Raw genomic sequence first — 20,708 nt, 5'->3', positions numbered from 1 at the left:
CAAGAGGAAATATATGTAAACAGTTAAAACACATAAAAGATGAGCAGTGCGTTTTTCGCTCTCCGGCATAAAATATACTCTGTTAGAGAAATATGCAAGATCAACTTGTCCTTTCCAAAATCCTCTAATCTGCTTGAATCTGAGTGTTTTGACCAGCAGAGGGCAGAAACCATCAAAACAAGCTAACAGATAACACATCTCCCAAACAGCAGATTGAGTGTTAATGGACAAAGAAAGCATATCTAGCAGACTCAGCAAATGTTTGCTAACACATCAGCCATAAAGTATTTGTAAGCCAATATGTCAGGGCTGTGTATCTGTCAGTGTGTTGCGTAGCTCTTGTGCTCCCTAAAGGACAACAACTACCAACTGTAGTAATAAACATAATTAAAAACATACTAACAATGATTTTTCAATACTTTCACATGCAGCAGACACAAATTGACATTAGCATCAATTTGAAGTCCTGTTTCTAGTTGTTGAACATTTACTCATCTGTTTTGGCCTCCATCTGTGTTTACCCTGCACTGATTACCACTGCCTGCCATTTGGTGGAGACAGGCAGGGAGCTAGCATGGACTATAGTTTGTTATTTGGATCTTTTTTTTAGCTAACAACCTGTTTTCAGCAGCAACAGGGAGCTGTTCAGAAAACAAGGCATATTATACCCACTGCATGTTGAGTCCAACAGCAGACTATCAGTGTTAATGGATAAAAAAGTGCACCTGGCAGGCTAAACACAGAGATATTAATCTCCAGAGCAGGCACATTTGGGCACTGGGCAATAGGCATTAGTTCAGAGATAACACATTCATAAGTCTGTATGTCTGGCTATATGTATCTGTCAGCTTGTTTTGTAGTTCTGCTACCTAGTTGCCAGAAATCAGCCAGTGCAATAAATTCAAATGGCTAACATGTTACTAAACAGTATCCTATATCCAGCTATCTCATCCTGTCATTTAAAGTGCTGTGTCTGGTCACTTATGTAAAATGAAATGTAACTTCAACATTTACTCACTTTTTTAGCTCTGCTTGGGCCTCCACCACCTCCAACTTGTAAAATGTCTGGCTCTTTAGCTTGCATGATGTTAGCTGATATGTTTGCAGGCACTGAGTAACTTTATGCAGCATTTGAGGATGGGAGGTGACAAGTGTCAGGCTACTTCCGCATCAAAGTTTTCACTTTAAAACTGCGTTGTCATTTAAAAACCGCTTTTTGTACGAGCGTTGTAGTTTCGAACCGGAACTAATTTCCCTCCTAACTCAACAAGTGGCAACCTACCACGACGTCACCCATTGGTTTGTGAACTGCCGTATTGAAGAGTTTTGACGTCGCCATTTTGTTTTGTTTTCTTTTTTGGAGCCAAAAGATGAGGACGAGTGGGTGGAGCTGGGGAGGATTGATCTGACCTGTGAACCTGAGGTCATTAAGCACGCCCACCTACACCTGACTGTACCCGGAGTCTACGTCCATTTTTATATACAGTCTTTGACTGCACCGTGCGAAGTTGCTGTCAACAAAGTTCGCTTCCATAATCTGAGGTAAACTTCATAGCTAAATATTAAAGTAATCTTAATAGCTAATTGCATTTATGCCCACATTTGGCAAATGGAATATTCTTATGTTATTTTAGCTGAAGTTACCATGTGTAAGCTAACGTTAAACTGTTAAACCGTTGTGTAAAAAATATTCCGTTTTTAATTGGTTTTGCAGAACATGAACAGACTTCAGAACAGCTTCTTCCTCCAAGCTGTGAGCCTGCTACATGTACACTGTGTCACATACGGTCACACACCAGGACTCATGAATATGATGAATAATGGCTTCTGGACTTAATGCCTATCTTCATTAGGCTACTCGTGAGCAGCTGCAATATGTATTACAGCCAACCTACAGACGGTTGCACTATGCTCACTTTAATTGTAAAGACAGCTTTGGGCTGTATTCATAGTTTGCTGCACCAAGTGCTGAAAGCTTTGAAGTATTATGTATATTCTTATTTCTACTGTAATTTATACTTGTTACTAAAAAATCATGTTCCCGTAGAGATTCAATTACCTCTCTTTAAGAAGCAAACTTGTGAAAGTGACAGTTTTTATTTTTGTTTCATTTGATTGCAAATTTCTATTTTCTATTTTATTAAATGTTCCTGGCCTTGTACATTGACAATGACGGATTAAGAGAGAGATATTAGAGATTGTGCTTTCCTTATGTGTACTTCTCAATTTTAATAATACTGAAAACTAATTCACCAAAGTTTCCTATTAGATTCAGAGAGATATGGTAAAGTTGGAAAAACAAGGCAACACTTTTTCTCTGTCATGGTAAATGCACCCAGGACTGTTTAATCATGGTAGGTTTTTCAATTACAGTAAGCTATGAATAAAACGAACATACATGAGCTGTACTGACAACTGCTTTGAAATCTAACTGCTAAATGTGCTAGAGTTAATCCATCACTTAATTCCAGTTTAATATTTATAAATACTGTCTTTAAAAATGTATACCATTACCTATCAACAACAGCAGAAATGAAATCAAAGACAAGAAACTGAACCTAGTAAAGAAAGAAAGAAATACAGAGCTGGTGTGTTAGAGATCCAGATATTGTTTTAAGGAGCTGGCAAGTTTCAGGAAGTGGGCAGTAGGCAATTGTTTTCCATCAGCTGTAACATCATTATAAGGCAATATGTTAGGGGTTTGTATCAATCAGCTTATTTGAGCCTTTATGTTTCCAAGCTGCCAAAATTAAACAAATTCTAAAATAAAAATTAAAAACATCACGCTGATCTAAAATTATGTCAATCTGTCTCTTGAATTGAAACACTCTCAGACTCTATCTGCTCACCTAAAATAGATCTTTAAAAGATATAACCTGTGATCACTTTTTGATTTCAACATGTCATGTTAAAAGCGGAAGCATTACTGTATGTTCTGTTCATCAATGGAGCAGACACTGTGATAAAGATGCCAGTTTATGGCAAATAAACAGCCAGAGAAATACAAATGAACAAATTCAAAAATATTTACTTTAGATATGGAGTTTTATTAGGTTAGAAAAAGGAAACATGCTGTAAGGTTCTTGTTTAAACTAATAAGGGACTTTAGATCTGTAATGTATGGTTTGCCTTTTTCTCTTCATCACATTAATAACAGTGATAATACAAGATTCTTAAATAGTTATTTATACTTATATAATTTGGCGAAATTGAACATATACAGCCATGCCAATAAAGCCCAGACTGACTGAAAGATAAACTAACCTGAAAACAGAGAGAAACGGAGATAGACAGGGAGAGAAAGAGAGAATAGCTCACTTGTGAGCTTGCAGCTAGCCCTTCCTGCCCATTGTGTGTTTGTTTTTGTTGGCCCATACGTGTCAGTGAGTGGCAGTGAATGAGGGACTGACTGAACAGAGACAGACAGAGCTAGAGACAGAGAGATGGGCACCTGAGGCCACTGTGAACATTCATACTGTATGACCAGTCTTATAATCGCATGAGGTAGCAGTCCTGTAGGTCTCCCTTTGAACCACTAACCCCATTCAACAGAGGAAGACGGAAACATCTCCCCACCCCTTTGTGGTCACCAGCATTTCATTTGCAATCTAAATCTAAAACACAGGGTGCTGGAGAGTCACATCAAAGGGCTTTCTGATAGCTCGGATAGAGCAAAGACTTGAAATAAAATGGCTAATTACGAGTGTTGATTAGTAGGCCATGTAAGCTACAGACTAATTGGATTGCGCAATGTAGTTCTCCTTTTGTTTTCTGTGCATCTTAATGATTTTTTTTTTTTTCTAAAAAGGCTGAAATGTTGAGACATGCTTTTGTGTTTCCAGGATTAAAAATGGGGGCTTATATAAATATGTACAGTATATCGTACAAACATTCAACTCTATGGTTGTGTTTATTTGATCCAAACGGAGCTATCCACATATTCATAAACACTAGATGTGAAAGCTCTTTTGTGTTAGTAGAACTGTTAGAATTTCCATCTAAATACATTTCAGCTGGGTACAATGGGCTTCTATTTATGTATTCAGTCTCTGTTTTCAGTTTCATCCTGTCAGAGGTCGAATAATGAAGCCTGAAAGAGTTGTAATAATGGAACACATGCAGTTCATTTCCCCTTTCCATGTGTAAACGAAGATTTTAAAGTTAAATCTAATTGGGCTTCCTAAAAAGCGTTAAAAAAAGCTTTACTGTAACACTATAGGTCAAGTAAACCAGCACAAAACTAAAAAAGCTTATTCTGTCCTGTGTCTTCTGTCTGTATGAAGAAGGGAAGAACAGGTGGGACACCTGCTCTGAAGTGGAGCAGAATGAAAGATGAAATGAGCATGAAACAAGGACCCGCTGACGAAGATGAGGTGATATGACTGGAGGCACCAGAGCAGCAACTAAATGGACCTTTAGGTGAGACTGTTGTGTGAAATGCTGTTTCCAAAGTCAAGAACAAATTCTAAAGCTTTGCATTTTAAGCCCATGGACAAGAGGTAATTTTTTAAAAGAAAGGAAATTATCTACATTATCTCATTGACAATCGGGCAAGCTTTGTCTGCTGAAGATCATGCGGTATGATTGAAAGCTCCAGAACAACTACTGATTGGAGCTTGATGTGAGATTGTAAATGTCAGTGGTTACATTACTGCTGTGAAATTTCCAAAAACTTAAAATATATATATATATATATATATATATATACATATAACAAATGTATCATCTGGAAAATGAAACCCCTGACACTCACACAACTGTATAATTCTAAACCTAGTGTTTGCTTCTCTGCAGAGATGCAGAGCGATGGAGGTTGATTTTAGACCGATTTTGCTCTCTGCACACAGCCACCCTATTATGTGAAGATGTCAGAAACAGCCACTTGTTGTTACTAAGGAGATCTGTGAGGCTGACTGGGATCTATAGGATGTGGCCGAATGGAAAATCAGGCTTTTTATTGTAAGGAAAAAGATGAAATGAAAGACATTTCTTGCTAACTGATTTTCTAAATGTCTAAATCCATATACATAGGACCATGGTGACGGGTTACTGAAAGGAAGAAAGAATAATAATTGATATGTTCAAATTAATGGTTTGTACTTTTTATTTCCATTTAAAATGAAAATGGGTTCAACGTCTATACCATATGATTCCACCATGTATAAAAAGTGTGAGACAGGATGGTGAAACGCACTTGCACATTCACAACAAAAGGGGAAAACGGAGGAGGTAGGGAGGGTAGTGGAGGGGAGGGGGGGTCGGTGACAAGCTCCAGCGAGGGGAGATTTCAGTGCAGGTGTCCTTGGGTTTTTTTTTTTCTCTGACAGCTCGGAGACAGGACCCGACCGTAAGTAGCCTAAGTCTGTTGAGGAGGAATCACAGCTGATAAAATAATAAATGTTTGATCATCTGCCATGAAATCCGAAAAGAGCAGCGAAGGAAAGATACGCTCGTCTGGATGAGAGACCCCCGCTGGGTGAAGACACGCAGCGTATGTGTTAGCTGAGCCGTGAAAGCTCGCTGCCATTGACTGGAGCTGAGGCTGAAATGGGAGCAAAGCGATGAAAACCGAGCGCAGGGGAGTGAACATCCTCAAGCAAATGATCACATCACCGATCATTTCGAGGTATTAGGCATCGTTTTCAGATTAATAATCCGCGATATTTGCCACTGTCTGGACATTCACAGTCGATGCCGACGGCTTGTACGGTGGCATCTATTGTCGCCAGACAAATTCCTTTTTTTTTTTTTTTTCCCATTGTGCAGATGTGGTCTGCAAGAAAAATAAGGCCTGTTCGGTGGGTGAAACGTTCAGGGACTAATCACCGATCACGATGAACAGTGAATCAGTATTGATAATCTCCACCAATACAGGTTTCTCCTGGATAGATCTTCTGTACTGTTTCTTCGTGTTATGGATCATATGCCATGTTAGGTGAGGGATGCATGTGAAAATAATGTGAGAGGCATGTTGAATTTTGCACCCGAGATCCACTGAACAAGGAGCACCAGCTACAACAAGCTTATTGTTGTGACACCCTGAAAAGCAAACAAAACCCTTAGCTGGTTTTCTCTCCTGTCATCCTGCTGGTCAGGATGGGACTAACGTGACTCTGCTGGATGTGAGGCGCACATGCCCTCCCTGTCCCTGTTGCTGGACGAACAATGCAAAGCTCTCGGGCGGCCGGTATGGACACAAATTTCACTGATGTTTCCTGGGGGCAGGGTTTCACTGACTCCAGTCAGGAGCCAGTCTGGTCCTCCACTGCTAACTGCGTGGTGAAGGTGGTGCTCATATCTCTCATTGTGTGTGTGTCCTTGTTTGGGAATGTGGTGGTTCTGCTGGTATTCCAGAGGAAGCCTCAGCTGCTTCACGTTGCCAACCGCTTCGTCCTCAACCTGCTCCTCGCAGACCTACTGCAGACCATATTAGTCATGCCCTTTGCCATTGCAGCCACCGTGCCAGGTGTGTGGCCCCTGGATGCCCGACTGTGCCAGGCCCTGGTGGTGCTCATGCACCTTTTTGCATTTGCCGGGGTTAACACCATCATAGTTGTATCTGTGGATCGCTACCTTGCCATCATCCACCCTCTGTCATATCCCACCCGCATGACCCCTCACCTGGGCACCAACCTGATCATCTGCACGTGGGTGCTCAGCTTCCTGCAGAGCACACCTCCCCTGTACGGTTGGGGGGCCATTGACTTTGACCGCCATCACAGTGTGTGCTCAGTGGTGTGGTCCTCTAGCTTGTCCTACTCTGCTGTGGTGTCCACCTTTTCTTTCTGGCTGCCTGTGCTCATCATGCTGGGATGTTACTGGATGGTGTTCAGAGCGGCTCGGAGGCAGAACGCTCTCGTGCATCCCATACAGACACAAGCCTACTCCCAGCCCTGTCCACAGGACTTCCAGGGACCCAGCAGTCCGCAGCGGCAGCCCCAGGCCCAGCCAGCCAGTTCACCTGATGGGCCCTACTCAGCCAGAGGATACCCTGTTCGAGTGAGGCACAGACGCTTCCACTACCACTGCAAGGCAGCTCGTGTAGTTTTTGTGATCATGGCTTCATATATCCTCAGCATGGGGCCTTACAGCATACTGAATACTATATCTATGAGCACCAGAGCAGCCATACCCCCGTGGTTGTCCTCCCTTGCCCTTGTGCTTTTTTTTTTACAGTGCTGCCTACACCCCTACATATATGGTTACATGCACCGTAGTGTGAGGAAGGAATTCCTTGCTTTGCTTTGTGGACTGTTCTGCAAACAGGGCCGTCCAAGCCAGAGCTCAGCTGTAGAGAGCTGCTTCACTACTACAGAGGGACGCTCAGGTGCCCACCCTCACCTGCCCAGCCTGGCTGCTCGAGTCCTCCCTCTGCGGACTTGGGAAGAATGCACAACATCCTCCACTCCCACTTTTGAGACGAAGTCAAGGGACAGCCGTAAAGAGACCACGTCTACCAGCATCAGCTCTGAGAGGGAGCTCACGGTCCACAGCAAACAAAGCACATAAACTGCCTTGAGGATCCATCACATAGACCACATTTGCTCTTATTTGAGGAGATTGTCATACAGTGTGTTCACACATATGCTAATATGCCTTCTTTACAACAGGGTCATTCATTCTGAAGTTGCATTGTAGTGGCACTTAATCACCAACATAACAATCTTTTACAATTTTTTCATCAGCCTGATTAACTCGAAGTCAGATATATCTCTTTGTAAAGAACTTGGTCCGTTTATTGTTATATTATGAATTTGTAACAGAATCGGCTGTGTGAAAGAAATCTTAGATAATGAGTATCTATTTTCACTAAGTCATATGAAGAAAACAGAAGGTTTTATATGTAAACCACATAAATCAGACTTTGTGCAGTTGTTCTTATGTTTTGTCTCTACAAACTGTCATTACTATTTTATATGAATGCAATTATTGTACAAGCTACTGTTACATAAAACGGGCAAACAGACTAAATTTTAGAGTAAAACCAGAAATTACATTTAATTTGTATTTTGCGTCTTTGCCTGCAAGTCTATTGTCAATGCCACTGGGTTTTTTTTAATCTAGACTTGCTGTGTAGAGATAGAAATTGCTATGTTGGATCAAAGTGGTTGGTGTCCTGAACACTTTGCTTTAATTATGGGCCATATATGTCTCTGATAAGATATTGAGCTGCAGTATCTGTGCAACTACTCTATCTCCTTTAAACTTTTTGTGTGTTGTATTTTCTGTGATCCTGCTGGAGGGCAGAGGATGTAGGCTACTGTCCTTGTGTTAGTGCAAGCAAGCTTCGCCTGCATCTAATGAACTCAGGGTTTGCTTGTGGAAAAATACATAGTGCCCGTCTCTGTTCTTGAATCTTGTTGAGCAAGTGAACATAAGTGTGTTTACGTCCTTGTCGCAGTAACTCTTCTTAGTCTTAAAGCGCCTTTTGAGTAAATGAGTAGAATAGTGATTCATGGTGCCTGTTAGTTACAAAACACACAAGGGTTGGTGACTTCCTTTCCCTGATGGGAGGGCCACGCAAACAAGGTTGTCTTAGCCTCTTTGTTTCCTTTAACTCTTGTTCAACTTAGGTGAAATTTAGCATCTTAATTCAGTGCCACTGTATATTTGGGACTCAGTATTTGCTGCCCATGTAATGTCAGCCTCTCTTTGAGGAAGTGCAGTATTTTTGTTAAAAAAAAAGTACAGTGTGTACAAAGCAGGGTATGCTCAAAAGATAACTCCTTGCACCAGTTATTTAACAGACTGTATTATATATAACATATTGATATATAACAGATGTCTCATATTCCACTGTACACATGTAGATTTGTAAAGATACCTCCTGATACAGGATTTTTAATGGAAAACCCTGTCTGCTTAAAGCCACGGAGAGGATGAGTAGTTATCTAAGTGTTATTTGGCTGCCATGACTCATCTCATAGAAATATAATTCATTGATTTGATTGGGTAGATGATGTGTTGCCAAAGGATGTTATAGATGCATCACAACATGTCATCACAAATGATGTGCATCATTTAGTCATCATTTAGATTTTTTATATCCTTTAGGGAAAGTGAAAAAAATTGTCAGAATGACCCAGGGTGTTCCTGTTTTATTATTAAGAAGATGAACATGATATTTATGTGTGTATATATATATATATATATATATATTATTATTATTATTATTATTATTATTATTATTAATACTATTATTAGACTGTGATTGAGAAACAATTCACAGTGTATCAGACCTGACTGGAGTAGTATGGATTTGAGCCTTTGTTTATTCAACAGGTCACTGGAGAAATCCATAGTACAGTATTACAACTGACAATCAAACTTGCAAAAGAAGTTTGCCAATGTTTCTCTGTAAAGACAAAGGGATACAGTGTGTCATACAATTTATCATCAAAAAAGAGAAAATTACGTTTTCAAGTGCTTTAAAACTACATATTTTTGTGATTTCTATTGTGCTTTTGTATTATTTCTGGTTGCATTATTCAACATCTAAAGTTGTCTGTTGTTTAATAAAAGTGAATTATATGTAGTGTTTGTAAAAGTGTTAAATTCAATTTCGCAGGTAGGTTTTCTCATAGTAAGCAAACGCTGGAGACTAAGTTGATCTTAGGTGTGTCGAGGTTTCTCATTGTCCACATCAACTAGTGCCTGGCTTTAGATATGAGCAGGATCTCATGTACTTAGATGGAGTCTATAGAGTCTCTGCATTTCACACCAGACAAAACAACGTTCTGTCTAACCTACAGACGTCCATGGAACTTTAGAGTAAGAAAATGATAGAAATCAAAGTTATGTTAGGATTATCTTTGTTTTTGAACATCACCAGCTTGCCAGGAATGAAATGAAATTTAAACAAATGCCAGAGGTTCTTAATTCAAGGTTTTTGTGTATCTGTGGCAAAGTTCAACATTTTCAAAGTCAGAACAATAAAGTTAGTTAAGTTTACAGAAATTCATGAACATTTTGATGGAAATGTTTAAAATGTGCCAATGCTTGCTCCTGCCCTTATACTGTATATCTAGGGCTCATACCTGTGCAAATACAAAGACTACAATATGTGGAAAGGGGCGACTGAAGAGGGAGAATAAGATGTGGCCAAGAATAGCACACTACAGTGCACATTGTCTGCATTAAATCATTAACTAGCAAGAGAATTCTTGCAATTATTATATATTCATCCTTACATCTCTGAGTATGCTTATTTGCTGTGTTTTGGTTTCAGCCGACTACATTAAACTATAGGTAGCAGCTGGACACTGCATCTATGGCTTCATGTCCAGACATGAAAAGTAAAGAACAAGGTTGAGTGAATGTTCATCTGTTCACTCTAGTGGCTCAAAGAAAAGAACATGGCCTTCATCTTGGATTAACTGCATTTATTTGTAAAAATGTTATCACCTTGGGTGATGACTCCACACTGCTCGAAGCAAAAGACAGCAGTATTTTATGTAGTTACAGTTCAGCAAACTGCTTATTAAAATCTAAAAGGGTGCATCTCAACGGTGCATATGTATTTAATCAGTAAATTCATGGACTGCGGTATGATCAGCTAGGTGAGGATCTCTCCTGTGGCCAAACATGTTAGGCATGTCACAGAGATCGTCCTTAATGTGCAACACACTGTAGTTGTAGCATATTCTTCGATGATACAGATGTGCTTCTTAACCAAGTGTGACCTTTGTTATTCAAACTTAAGTGTAGCCATCAAATACAAGAAAATGGACATGTATCGTCGTAATGTCAGTGTTTTATATTGTTTCTGAACTACAATACAAGCTGATATTTTAAGGATTTACAGCCCAATCTTTACCTCAACAAGAAAAAGAAAAAAGAATGGAAAGTTTCATAAATGTGACAATCTTTAAGTAGCATTCTCTCACTCGCTCGCTCTGTACAGTATATGTACACAAAGGTTTTCATCATTACAATATAAGTAATGGCTGAAAAACAACATTTAGACATAATATAAAAGAAAAAAAATACAGAACATTTTACCTTCAGAGACTTAAAAACATTTCATCTTTTCTTGTTAAACCCACCAAAACAAACTGCTCATTAGATCATTGGAACCCCCACTGATTTTCAAGGCGCCACTCAACATATTACTGGTCAACAGTGAACACAAAATTATATATATTTTAAAAAAAAAAAAGAAAAAAAAAAAAGAAAACAATAGCAACATATGTTTAAAGCACAAAAGAGGACGGGCTCTGCTCTTCAGGTCTTTCCATTATAAATGATGGTTTCAATTCAGGTCCATACAGACCACTTTATCACACCGCCAGCACTGAAGAGGCCAGTGCTGCGACAGCAAGGAGTCAGTCTCTCCCTCAGTCCTCTAGTCCACTTTGACCACACTGTAGATCTTATTTACAAACCAGAAGCAGGCGAAGAAGCCAATTGTACCTGAGAAGAAAACATGTGACAGGTTAGAGGAATGATTTGATAAATGTTATTAAAAAAAAAAGATAAAAAATAAAGCAGAAATCAAGAAACGATATGTGGAACTAGCTGCCTTTGGGAATCTGTTTGGGACAAATATGAGTTATGTGCAAAATTAATGAAAGGCCACATGGTCCTGAATTGAATGTCCTTCAGGAGGCATGGGCACAAAAAATATATATATTCCATCCACTAGAAGCTTGAAAAATAACTTTTGACAGAGTTGAGACTGCAATCTCAACAACTGTGCAAAAAAACCCAGAACCAACACTTCATTTTGTCAGGGAAGAGAGCATATTTCTCTGAGCTCCACCAATGTTGAGAAACCAGATTGGTCAAAATCCTGGATCATTTCATCTGGGTATAAAAGTCCTATCTGACTGCTCAATGGGGGCCATGCAGCCCAATCCCGAATTAAGTTGTGATCAAAGTTGGGATGAGGTAAAAAAGAAAAAGACAGACAACAAAATAAAAATTTAAAAATGGGAAATGAGAGAGATTAGGATTATTTAGATCAAAACGGTGCAAAGGAGGGAAACTGATAATCTTTTCCTTGAATCCTTGGATTATTTCTTGGTGATAATCTTTTGACATCTCGTCCCCTTGCTACTTACAGCTCTGCCTTAAGATAGTGTCAAACAGTGCAGCAGTGACAAGCAGGGCTACAGGCTAACTTTTTTTTATCTGGCCTCATGACAGAATAACACCAGAAAGTATGTCATCATCTGACATCATGGTGAGCCTCATTTCTGGGCGACGTAAAGACTAGACGTGTATTTGCTGGTTATCTACCCCTGTATAATATCCTCTTTCCACACACATCCCTAGTCTCATCTGAGAGGGTGTGCAAGAGAGCTGGACAGGGTCAGACAGTGCCGTTACCATGTCAACAAATGTCAATCTTTGTGTCTTTTAACATAGAGACGAAACCGGCAACAATGTTCTGTTCATCCTGGCTTTGTGATGACGTGTGTCACGACGTACACAGATCTGCACAACCTGAGTCACACAGCTGGATTTTAAGTGCAAGCACAGAAAACTCGTCTAGACAGCATTGGTCAGGAATCCTGAGTGCATATAGACTTATTATCTTCCATGGCAACCAGTGCATGTGGTGCCTGTATCTTTTGATCTACAGAACAAAAAGAACCAAAAAAATAAATAAATAAAACAAGGCTCTGGTTTGTCAAATCAAACCATAGATAGTAGATTTGACCCAAATAAGTCTGCAAAACTAGATCTGACCAAGAGGGACTTTGAACATTCCAGTCTCATTTCACAAAGTCTCTCTGATTTTCATTAAACTTCAAACAGATTTAAAAATGACAGTTCAAATGGGACCCTTGCACATAAATGCTCTTTAGCTTCATTTGACATAGTGCTTTTGTACTGCCGATAGAGAAATAAGAAGGCTGAGGCTTGGCTTCTGCTAAATGATAAGCAAACAATTGTTGCACAATAGTTTAGTGACTACTTCCTGGTGGAGTATGTCATAGGAACAGGATAGAGATCCTGAATCTTCCCTCTACAATCCAGGTGACATTAGCTGGTACTTTGTAACCACTGAGCAAACAATACCATTCATATCTATAAATCTACACACCCCTTTCTGCCTCTGATATACAGGACGCTACTTCCCTGAGCTTCTTCAGTGGTCATAAAAAAAAAAAAAAACACTGCAGTGAACCAATTTTTTTCAACAATGCATATAATATATATAGATGATCATTTGTGTTTTGTGAGCTCCAAAACAAAAAGCAACAAATCACAATATGATATCCAGGTATCATTGCAATATGTCAAGAGAAGCAGGATACTTTAAGAGCTGACAAGTCACTTAACTCAAAAGCCCCTTTTACACATCCTGTTCAATGCTGTAATGTTGGACCTTCAATTCAACTCCCCGTTCTATATAACAGGTACGAACACAGAATGCGGGGGCATTGTCATTCCTCCTTTATCCCAGCAGCGGAGGTAGTCACAGAGCCAAAACGGCGTCTGTGTAAAAGGGAGAGCAAGCATGGCAAGCCAGACGCTGTTGTGTTACAAGTCACGCCTCTGATGCTGGAATGCAGGCATGTTATCTAAAAATCACACACGGGGAGGGCATTTTGCGAGCTTCGTTTGCATCAGTGTAAATAAGCAAAGGCAACATAACAAGTGTTCTTCTTAATGTCAGTATAGCAGGATCTCTGTAAAAAGGCCTCACCTGTGAAGAGGAAGAAGATAAGGACCATAATCATAGTATATCCAAAGTAGAGGAAGGTGCTGGCTGCTCCAATTATTTGCAGCTTCGAGAAGAAGTAATGCACAGCATAGATGAACAGATAGACTGCTGTGAAGCCGCTGGTCAGGAAGGAACGCCACCACCAGTGGTAGTCCTGGACACATGACAAAAGATGACATGTTAGGATTCAGCATATGAGGATGGATCAAATTAAGTCTGGCCCAGGAGAGAAAAACAGGCATAAGTAAGCCTCATTGGTGTTGATACAGTCATACGCTATGCAAAAATATTAATAGCTTTCATGTATTTGGCTGTATACAGCTCTACACTCCTGTGCCTGAAAAATGTGGGAATGAAGGTAAGATATGCAGAAAATGTGAAATGATCTTTTTGACTTTGGGTTTACTTTAATGAAATCCATTGTTATAAACTAAAGTTTGATGAAAGAGACAAAGTTCTCTGAATATTCAGGTACCTCAGCACATAGGTGGAAGTAGCAGAGCAGAATTGTGGCCTCAGAGCAGGTGATGAGTAGAATAATGAAAACCAGGAACAGGAACCCGAACATATAGTACATCTGATGAGACCTAAAACACAAACACATACATATGAACTTATAGGAGACAACATTAGACAAAGAGCAACACCCTGCTCTAAAGACTACCAGTCATTCAGGAGTTCCTGACAATCAGGAAAAACAGCATTCCTTTATTCTTACCAAATGCTGTTGAGAATGAAAAATAGCTGGATGAAGATGCAGCCAAAGGGCAGGATGCCACCCATCACAATACCAGGGATAGGTTTTGTAAAGAAAGATTGCTCAGGAATTTGACGGGGGATCTGGTTTGTTCGCACTGGTTGCTCAATTGCCTGCACAGGTCCAGAAAAAGAGATCAAATTATTACATTTCAAACACACATACATTTAATCTACAAATCAATCATTTCAAGATAGACATATTAATAAACTAGGAGGCCTAACTCACAGGTTTCTTGAATCCAAAGTAGGCACCAACAAAGGTAAGGGGCACTGAGATTCCAAACCACAGCGCCAAAATGGCCACCAGAGTGCCAAAGGGGATTGCTGCTGAGGAACCCTCCACCCAAAGGATCAGGTTCATCAGGAAGAAGTCCGCAAACACAATACTAGGGAAGAGAGATGAACAAAGGACAATGACACAAGGAAAAAGATCACGAGAGGGCGTGTACAGTGCAACATGTCAATCATGCACTCATGGACAGAAATTAAGTACAAAGAAACAAACGAACAAAAGCTAAGCAAATGTAGCAAGTGAGCTTACCCTGGGCACAAGAGTGCTGTCAGCAAGACGTTTGTCTTCCACTTTTCACCTCCAAAAGCTGAAAATAGAAAAAGAGATGGATGAGAATATCATTATAAAAAGACCACATAGACTGTAGCTCTGTCTGTGTCAACTGTTTAGACTGAAATTAACTTTGCAGTCAGGTTTTCACTGGACACTTACTTTTGTAAAGGCGTGCAGACACATAGCCAGCGGGTGTTCCCAGCAGAACCCAGAGGACCACAGCACATGTCATGAGAGCCCCTCTGTTGGCTGGTGACAGGAAACCCAGGCAGGCCAGGACTGCAGTGGACAAACAATTATTAGTTGACTCATTCAGACATACCACCACTACTGCAAATTAACTACTGAAACATCAATGCAAAGACAGCGTTTAATGCCACTCTCCTCTTAGTCTGGTAGTACTGCTATCTGCTAACTTCACACAGTAAAACCTAATATAGAAAAATATTAAATTGGCTCAAAAATGTATATGCCTCATATGCAAGTCAGTATATTGTAAAGGCTCACACAGATGGATCTTCAAACTTGTTCTGAAGGTGGAAATATTTTTCACTTGAATTATTCTACTAGCCGTGATGGCAAAATAAAGATCTGGTGAGCAAATTAAATGAGGTTTGTATTGGGGATCGGAGCTAAGCTTTAACTTGCATTATCTTGCTAGTTTCACATGTCTATTTTAATTTAGTTTTCACATGCAATCTGTTGTAATGTTCAATATACAAAACTAATTGATATCTATTCAGTATCAGCATTTTGGTTATCAATAACAAGGCAGCCTCTTAGTTTATACTGACTGCAAAAAATACTGTAACTGATTGATGTTCTGCTGTTGTGTTTGCAAAAGAAAATGTGACATATTTTCCAATCATTGATAAACTGTATATGTGCAACAAAAAGGAAAAGTGGGACTAATTATAGTTCATAAGAATGAATCTCTATTTCAAGGTATGTAACTAACACCTGTATTACATATTAAGCCTTATGTAAAATATTCCTTACAGAGTGTGATGAATGTCATGATGAAGATCTGGGTGCCCTGTCCAAGGAACACAGACAACAACATGCCTTTCCTCGGGGGACGGAAAACATCCCCATGCACCTGCTTCCACCCCGACTCCTCCTGTGCATCCTCCTGCGAAGGGTGGCAGACAACGATAAAGCAACAGTCACAATCAAGGAATTACTTAACATTTCCAAATAATAAAAGGTTAACCAACCACCAATCAGTGAATACGACCTCATAATCTCACACCTGCCAGCAAAGCAAAATACGGTGAAGACTGAGAAAACTCAATTGACCAAAAGCTGTACATTTTGGTGTGAAAAACTCCTTATTAATTTCTTAGGTATAAGCCCCTTTCTTGAAAATTGTATGTTTGAAAAAGTATCCACACCCCATTTTGCATGTTGTGCTATGTGGCACACCCAAACACCAGATTTAATAACCACAAATAGTTTTGTTCAAAACGGTTTTCGATAAGCTTACATAGGGTAGAAGGAATTTTTCCTTTGTCGATGGAAGCTTTATCAAGTCTGCCTGTGAAATGTAACACAATATATATAATTCTGGGTACTGTGCAACTGGTATGTTAGGTGGTATGATAACCAGCAGAATTAAAGCAATAGCCATATAACTGTGAAAAAAAAATGACCAGTAAACACTCAGTTAAAGCAAATGAATTCCTCAGCCTCCAATTTAGTGAGTTTCGGGTAAATTCTAATAATTTCATTATCCACCGTGGGGAAAAAATTAGAAGCACAAAACATTAAATAACCCTTTAAATCCCAATAACATAAACTCAATAATGTATGGTCATCTAGCTAAAGACAAGGCTGTACGCCAAAGTTCCTGGAAAACAGTTTGCTTAAGAATATTAGGTTTTCCACAAAAACGATATACACTACTTTAAATAGTTCATTTTCATGGTGACAACATAGTATCCTGCAGTACACAAACAAAACGACAGCTAATCAGATTCAATCTGTAACCTTAAGAGTAATCTCTGTTTTTGTTTTCTTTATAACAAATGCATCTACAAGAAGTCTTAATGTGTACGCTACATTCATACACACATCTGGAGCTCAAAAATGTTTTTACCTGGTCCACCTGGTTGTATCTAGCAATGTCCTTGTGCAGGGTTCTCAGCATGATCATTGCAACCATGCCAGACAGGAAGAGGACAATGACCAAGGAGTTCATAATACTGGAAAAATACACGAGACATACCATGGCATCAGCTAACAAGCATCAAGAACCACAGAGTTTTAGGAGGAAAGGGTTTCTATGGTGTACAATGTGAAAAATGTCCTCATACCTAAACCACTGGATGTTGGTGTGAGGCATGGAGACCAGGATGTAGTCCCACCTACTGGCCCACTTGATTGCATTGTTTTCCTGTTAAAAGGAAGTAAATGTATTGGTAAAAACACTGAACACAAAATTTAGTTTTTCTCATTCTCATTATTCCTTGGAAATTGTTATGCATTAGTTGCATATAATTTGTTATATAATTCAATTGGTCCTACAGTTTGGAGGCCTACCTCAAATGTGACAGAGTAGGTGTAAACTACTGAGACATCACTATTAAACTCTCCAGGGACCTCCATCGGGTTGGTTCCATCACAGTTTGGGTTTTTCTCATCTTGATGTTTGATACTGTTGCACACAAAACACACAAAATCATTGAGGTAAGACTATTCAGTCATTCAGTTGCAGCATGTTGAGGTAGATTAGACATGAATCAAAGGATGAAAAGGTGAAATCATATTTACTGTATCTACTATGAACCAACATTTACCTCTTTGGCTCCAGGGTGGCAGCAACCAACCGAGCCCCTCTCCATCCTTCTGTTTCTCCATTGTGGAAAGTGATCCTGATGTCCACATGGTTGAAGACGTAAAATGTATTCTTCTTGTTGAACTCGGACTGAAAAATATAAAAAATTTTACTCAATATCAGGTACTCTGATTCTTCTGTGCAATATTTGTAAACAAACATCTATGTGTTGCTAAGTATCTTTTATACTGAAATTGTCTAATTCAAAGAATTTTATAAAATGACTTCCAACTTCACCTTCATACTGCTTACATCGGTTGTATTATTCTGTAAATGTATGGCCCGTTCTGATGTCATGTTTAAGACTTTGCTAAAGGATCAAATACTGTTTGAGACACCTTTGACAAATCAGAGGATCCTGGGTAACTGAGTATATCAGAATGAGGACCACTTCACTTGTAGATGACCACTTGGGTAATATTTATTATGTTAAGTGGAGTACAAACTCAAAGACAGAAAGCACGACTCACATTGATGACACAAGCATCTTTAGGTCTGCCGTCTGGCGTAACGAGGCAGCCAATTGGGAAGCCCGGGTTGCAGTACTTCTGACCATCTTCCACATCATAGCACCATGTCACTGGCATGTTGTCAATGATCCTGAAGAAATAATTTGTTAACCTCAATAACGTTCTTGATCTCTGTCTTCTGTCAGTGTTCATGACAATTTGCTGACAATTTTCCTTTACTGCTGTCATCCATCTTTCAAACAAAATGCCCATACTACTAATGCTGTAACTCACAAATAAAGAATTTCAGTACACTGCAGTGCATATTTTACTAACCAGTGGTGTTGATAGTTCAGCTGCATCCCCATCTTGAGAAAATCCAGTTTGGTTGCATCCTCCTGGGTGCCTTTCTTGTAGTTTTTTGTGCACACTGCTTTGCATTTAACATCTTGTTTAAAGTTGAACTGTAAAATACAGATGAGAGTGGTGTTGCATCAAGAGAGTACATAAACAAATTGGGCTGATATGGAATCAAAAATAAGCAACACCGTAACTTTCATGCAGGCTTAGATTTACAAGTAACACACACCTTGTATGGTGAAGACTCAATTCTTTCACCAAACAGCACCTGTCCAAGGTTCTCAGAAGGCCTCATTTCCTTGGCATCTTTGCAGAAGTCGAACCTTTAACAAATTCACAAAATGTGAGGATTATAATAAAGCTGGAAAATGTATATACAGCCATTCCAGAAATTGCATTAAGCAAAAACTAAATAATACTTACACGTCATACTCATAAGGCAGGACTGACTCCACTGAGTCTAAGCGATTGACAAACAGCTGAATCACTGTCTGTAAAAAAAAAAGCAAAAGCACTTTGTTTATCAGTCTATGTTTGTCTCACGAGCTGAATCTACGGGTAAAACCTGCCAAAACCTGTGCTACGAGTGCTGAGAAGTTAACAGGCCAAGAGCTGCCATTATTTGAATCGGTAGTAATGTGCTACTGCCAACGGTCTCATGCTAAGCTGGCGAAAAACCCGACACATCTGAAAGTATATACGTATATATATATTTATATATCCCCTTAGCAATGTCAGCCAGCGCTAAAACAAAAACAAATAAGATAGTGGTACATCAGAGTATTATTCCAGTGTTACGGCTCCAGGTAATAGCCGGGGCCTACCTAGGGCACTGGCTTGCTAGCAAGATTAAGGAAGATAGCAAATTTATATATATATACATATATATATGACAATTACAACTTCAGCAGAATATCCACTACGTTTGATAAGTATTGTGTGTTTTATGATTTCACCATACCTGGCAATCTTCACCACCTTTGCTGTCTTCACAAAAACTCACTGGGGCTAAACCCGGAAGATAAAACGCCGAGCACGAACATAAATACGAGACCAACGAATAAACCAGCACAAAACCGAAGTGTATCCGCCTCTTCATTTTATCACGGTTCTTCGAAGATTTTATATACGTATGTGAAAGGAGAGTATTGTAGGGGGGAAGAGAATGTTCGCTAGCTTTTAACGGTTGGCTAGGTCCGTCTACTCGGGACGCAGTGGCTAAGCTGACCTGCCAGCATCGATGACGTCCAACTATATGTCAGCCACAAGATTAACACCGGAAGTTAAAGGTTTCACCTTCGGAATAAAAACGCATTCTATCCTCTAAACTACACACATAACAAAGTAATGCTTATAGCTGTTTTTCTGGACGCATAAATGATTCAAAGGTATATTGTGTAAAAACATAGATTATATACACGATTATAAATTATTACATTTTCAAATTTAGCAACATGTACCTTGACAATAGTTTTATTTTGAAAGTTATAAAATCGGATGCCATGTTTTACTCTGACACACTTGACATCATGGAAGTAACACTGACGTTGCTTATCCATACTTCCATAAAGATATTTGTTTTCTTGTAAGAACAACTATTTTTACTTTACGCTGCACAAAAGTTAGACAAACAGTTTAACAAATATTAGCACATGAAACATATATAGTGGCAGTTGTAGGAAACAAAAAAATAAAAGAGGGAGGTAATTACTTTGAGATAATATATGCTAATTTTAAAGATCATTGTAAAAAGCGACTGAACAGGTTGGAAAACAGGAACGGCAACATCCGCAGTGGCATGCAAATATGTGGGTGCACCTTGGGCATTCTGAAGTGAAAAGAAGTAAACACAAAATATAGCCTACTAACCACCCTTACAGCAGATGTGCTGACTTAAACTTTTGCACGTGCCACAGTTACTGTTCATTTTTAAGTGCATGGAATAAAAGGTAACTGCATTATCATTTGAAGAGAGGCTCGTTTTTTAACGTATATTTGCTGCAGGGGTTGCATTTATTCTTTTCACCTCAAAAATCAGCAAAATATGTCAATCGCCCAGGGATG

The 20,708-nt window shown here is 39.3% G+C and overlaps 2 protein-coding genes across 2 annotated transcripts; one reads left to right on the top strand and one right to left on the bottom strand.

Annotated features, from left to right (window-relative positions):
* Window positions 1-4,747: 4,747 nt before the first annotated feature.
* gpr101 (G protein-coupled receptor 101) lies at window positions 4,748-9,535 on the top strand. The gene has a single exon (XM_056382326.1). It carries the CDS (start codon window positions 6,166-6,168, stop codon window positions 7,507-7,509), a length of 1,344 nt encoding a protein of 447 aa, XP_056238301.1. The 5' UTR covers window positions 4,748-6,165; the 3' UTR covers window positions 7,510-9,535.
* An 832-nt stretch (window positions 9,536-10,367) lies between these two features.
* LOC130173268 (transmembrane 9 superfamily member 2) lies at window positions 10,368-19,890 on the bottom strand. The gene is made up of 17 exons (XM_056382325.1): window positions 19,606-19,890; window positions 19,068-19,135; window positions 18,874-18,967; window positions 18,621-18,748; window positions 18,306-18,435; window positions 17,798-17,925; window positions 17,541-17,655; window positions 17,315-17,394; window positions 17,098-17,203; window positions 15,999-16,131; window positions 15,159-15,278; window positions 14,976-15,033; window positions 14,661-14,820; window positions 14,394-14,545; window positions 14,151-14,262; window positions 13,658-13,829; window positions 10,368-11,412 (listed from the first exon to the last, which is right to left on the bottom strand). The coding sequence occupies exons 1-17, from the start codon at window positions 19,741-19,743 to the stop codon at window positions 11,345-11,347; spliced, it is 1,962 nt and encodes a 653-aa protein (XP_056238300.1). The 5' UTR covers window positions 19,744-19,890; the 3' UTR covers window positions 10,368-11,344.
* Window positions 19,891-20,708: the final 818 nt, after the last annotated feature.

This window comes from Seriola aureovittata, chromosome 8 (genome assembly GCF_021018895.1).
Source record: "Seriola aureovittata isolate HTS-2021-v1 ecotype China chromosome 8, ASM2101889v1, whole genome shotgun sequence".
In the NCBI taxonomy this organism is placed as follows: Eukaryota; Metazoa; Chordata; class Actinopteri; order Carangiformes; family Carangidae; genus Seriola; species Seriola aureovittata.
The sequence above is the reverse complement of the archived record's forward strand: the minus strand, read 5'-3'. Positions and strand labels throughout refer to the sequence as shown.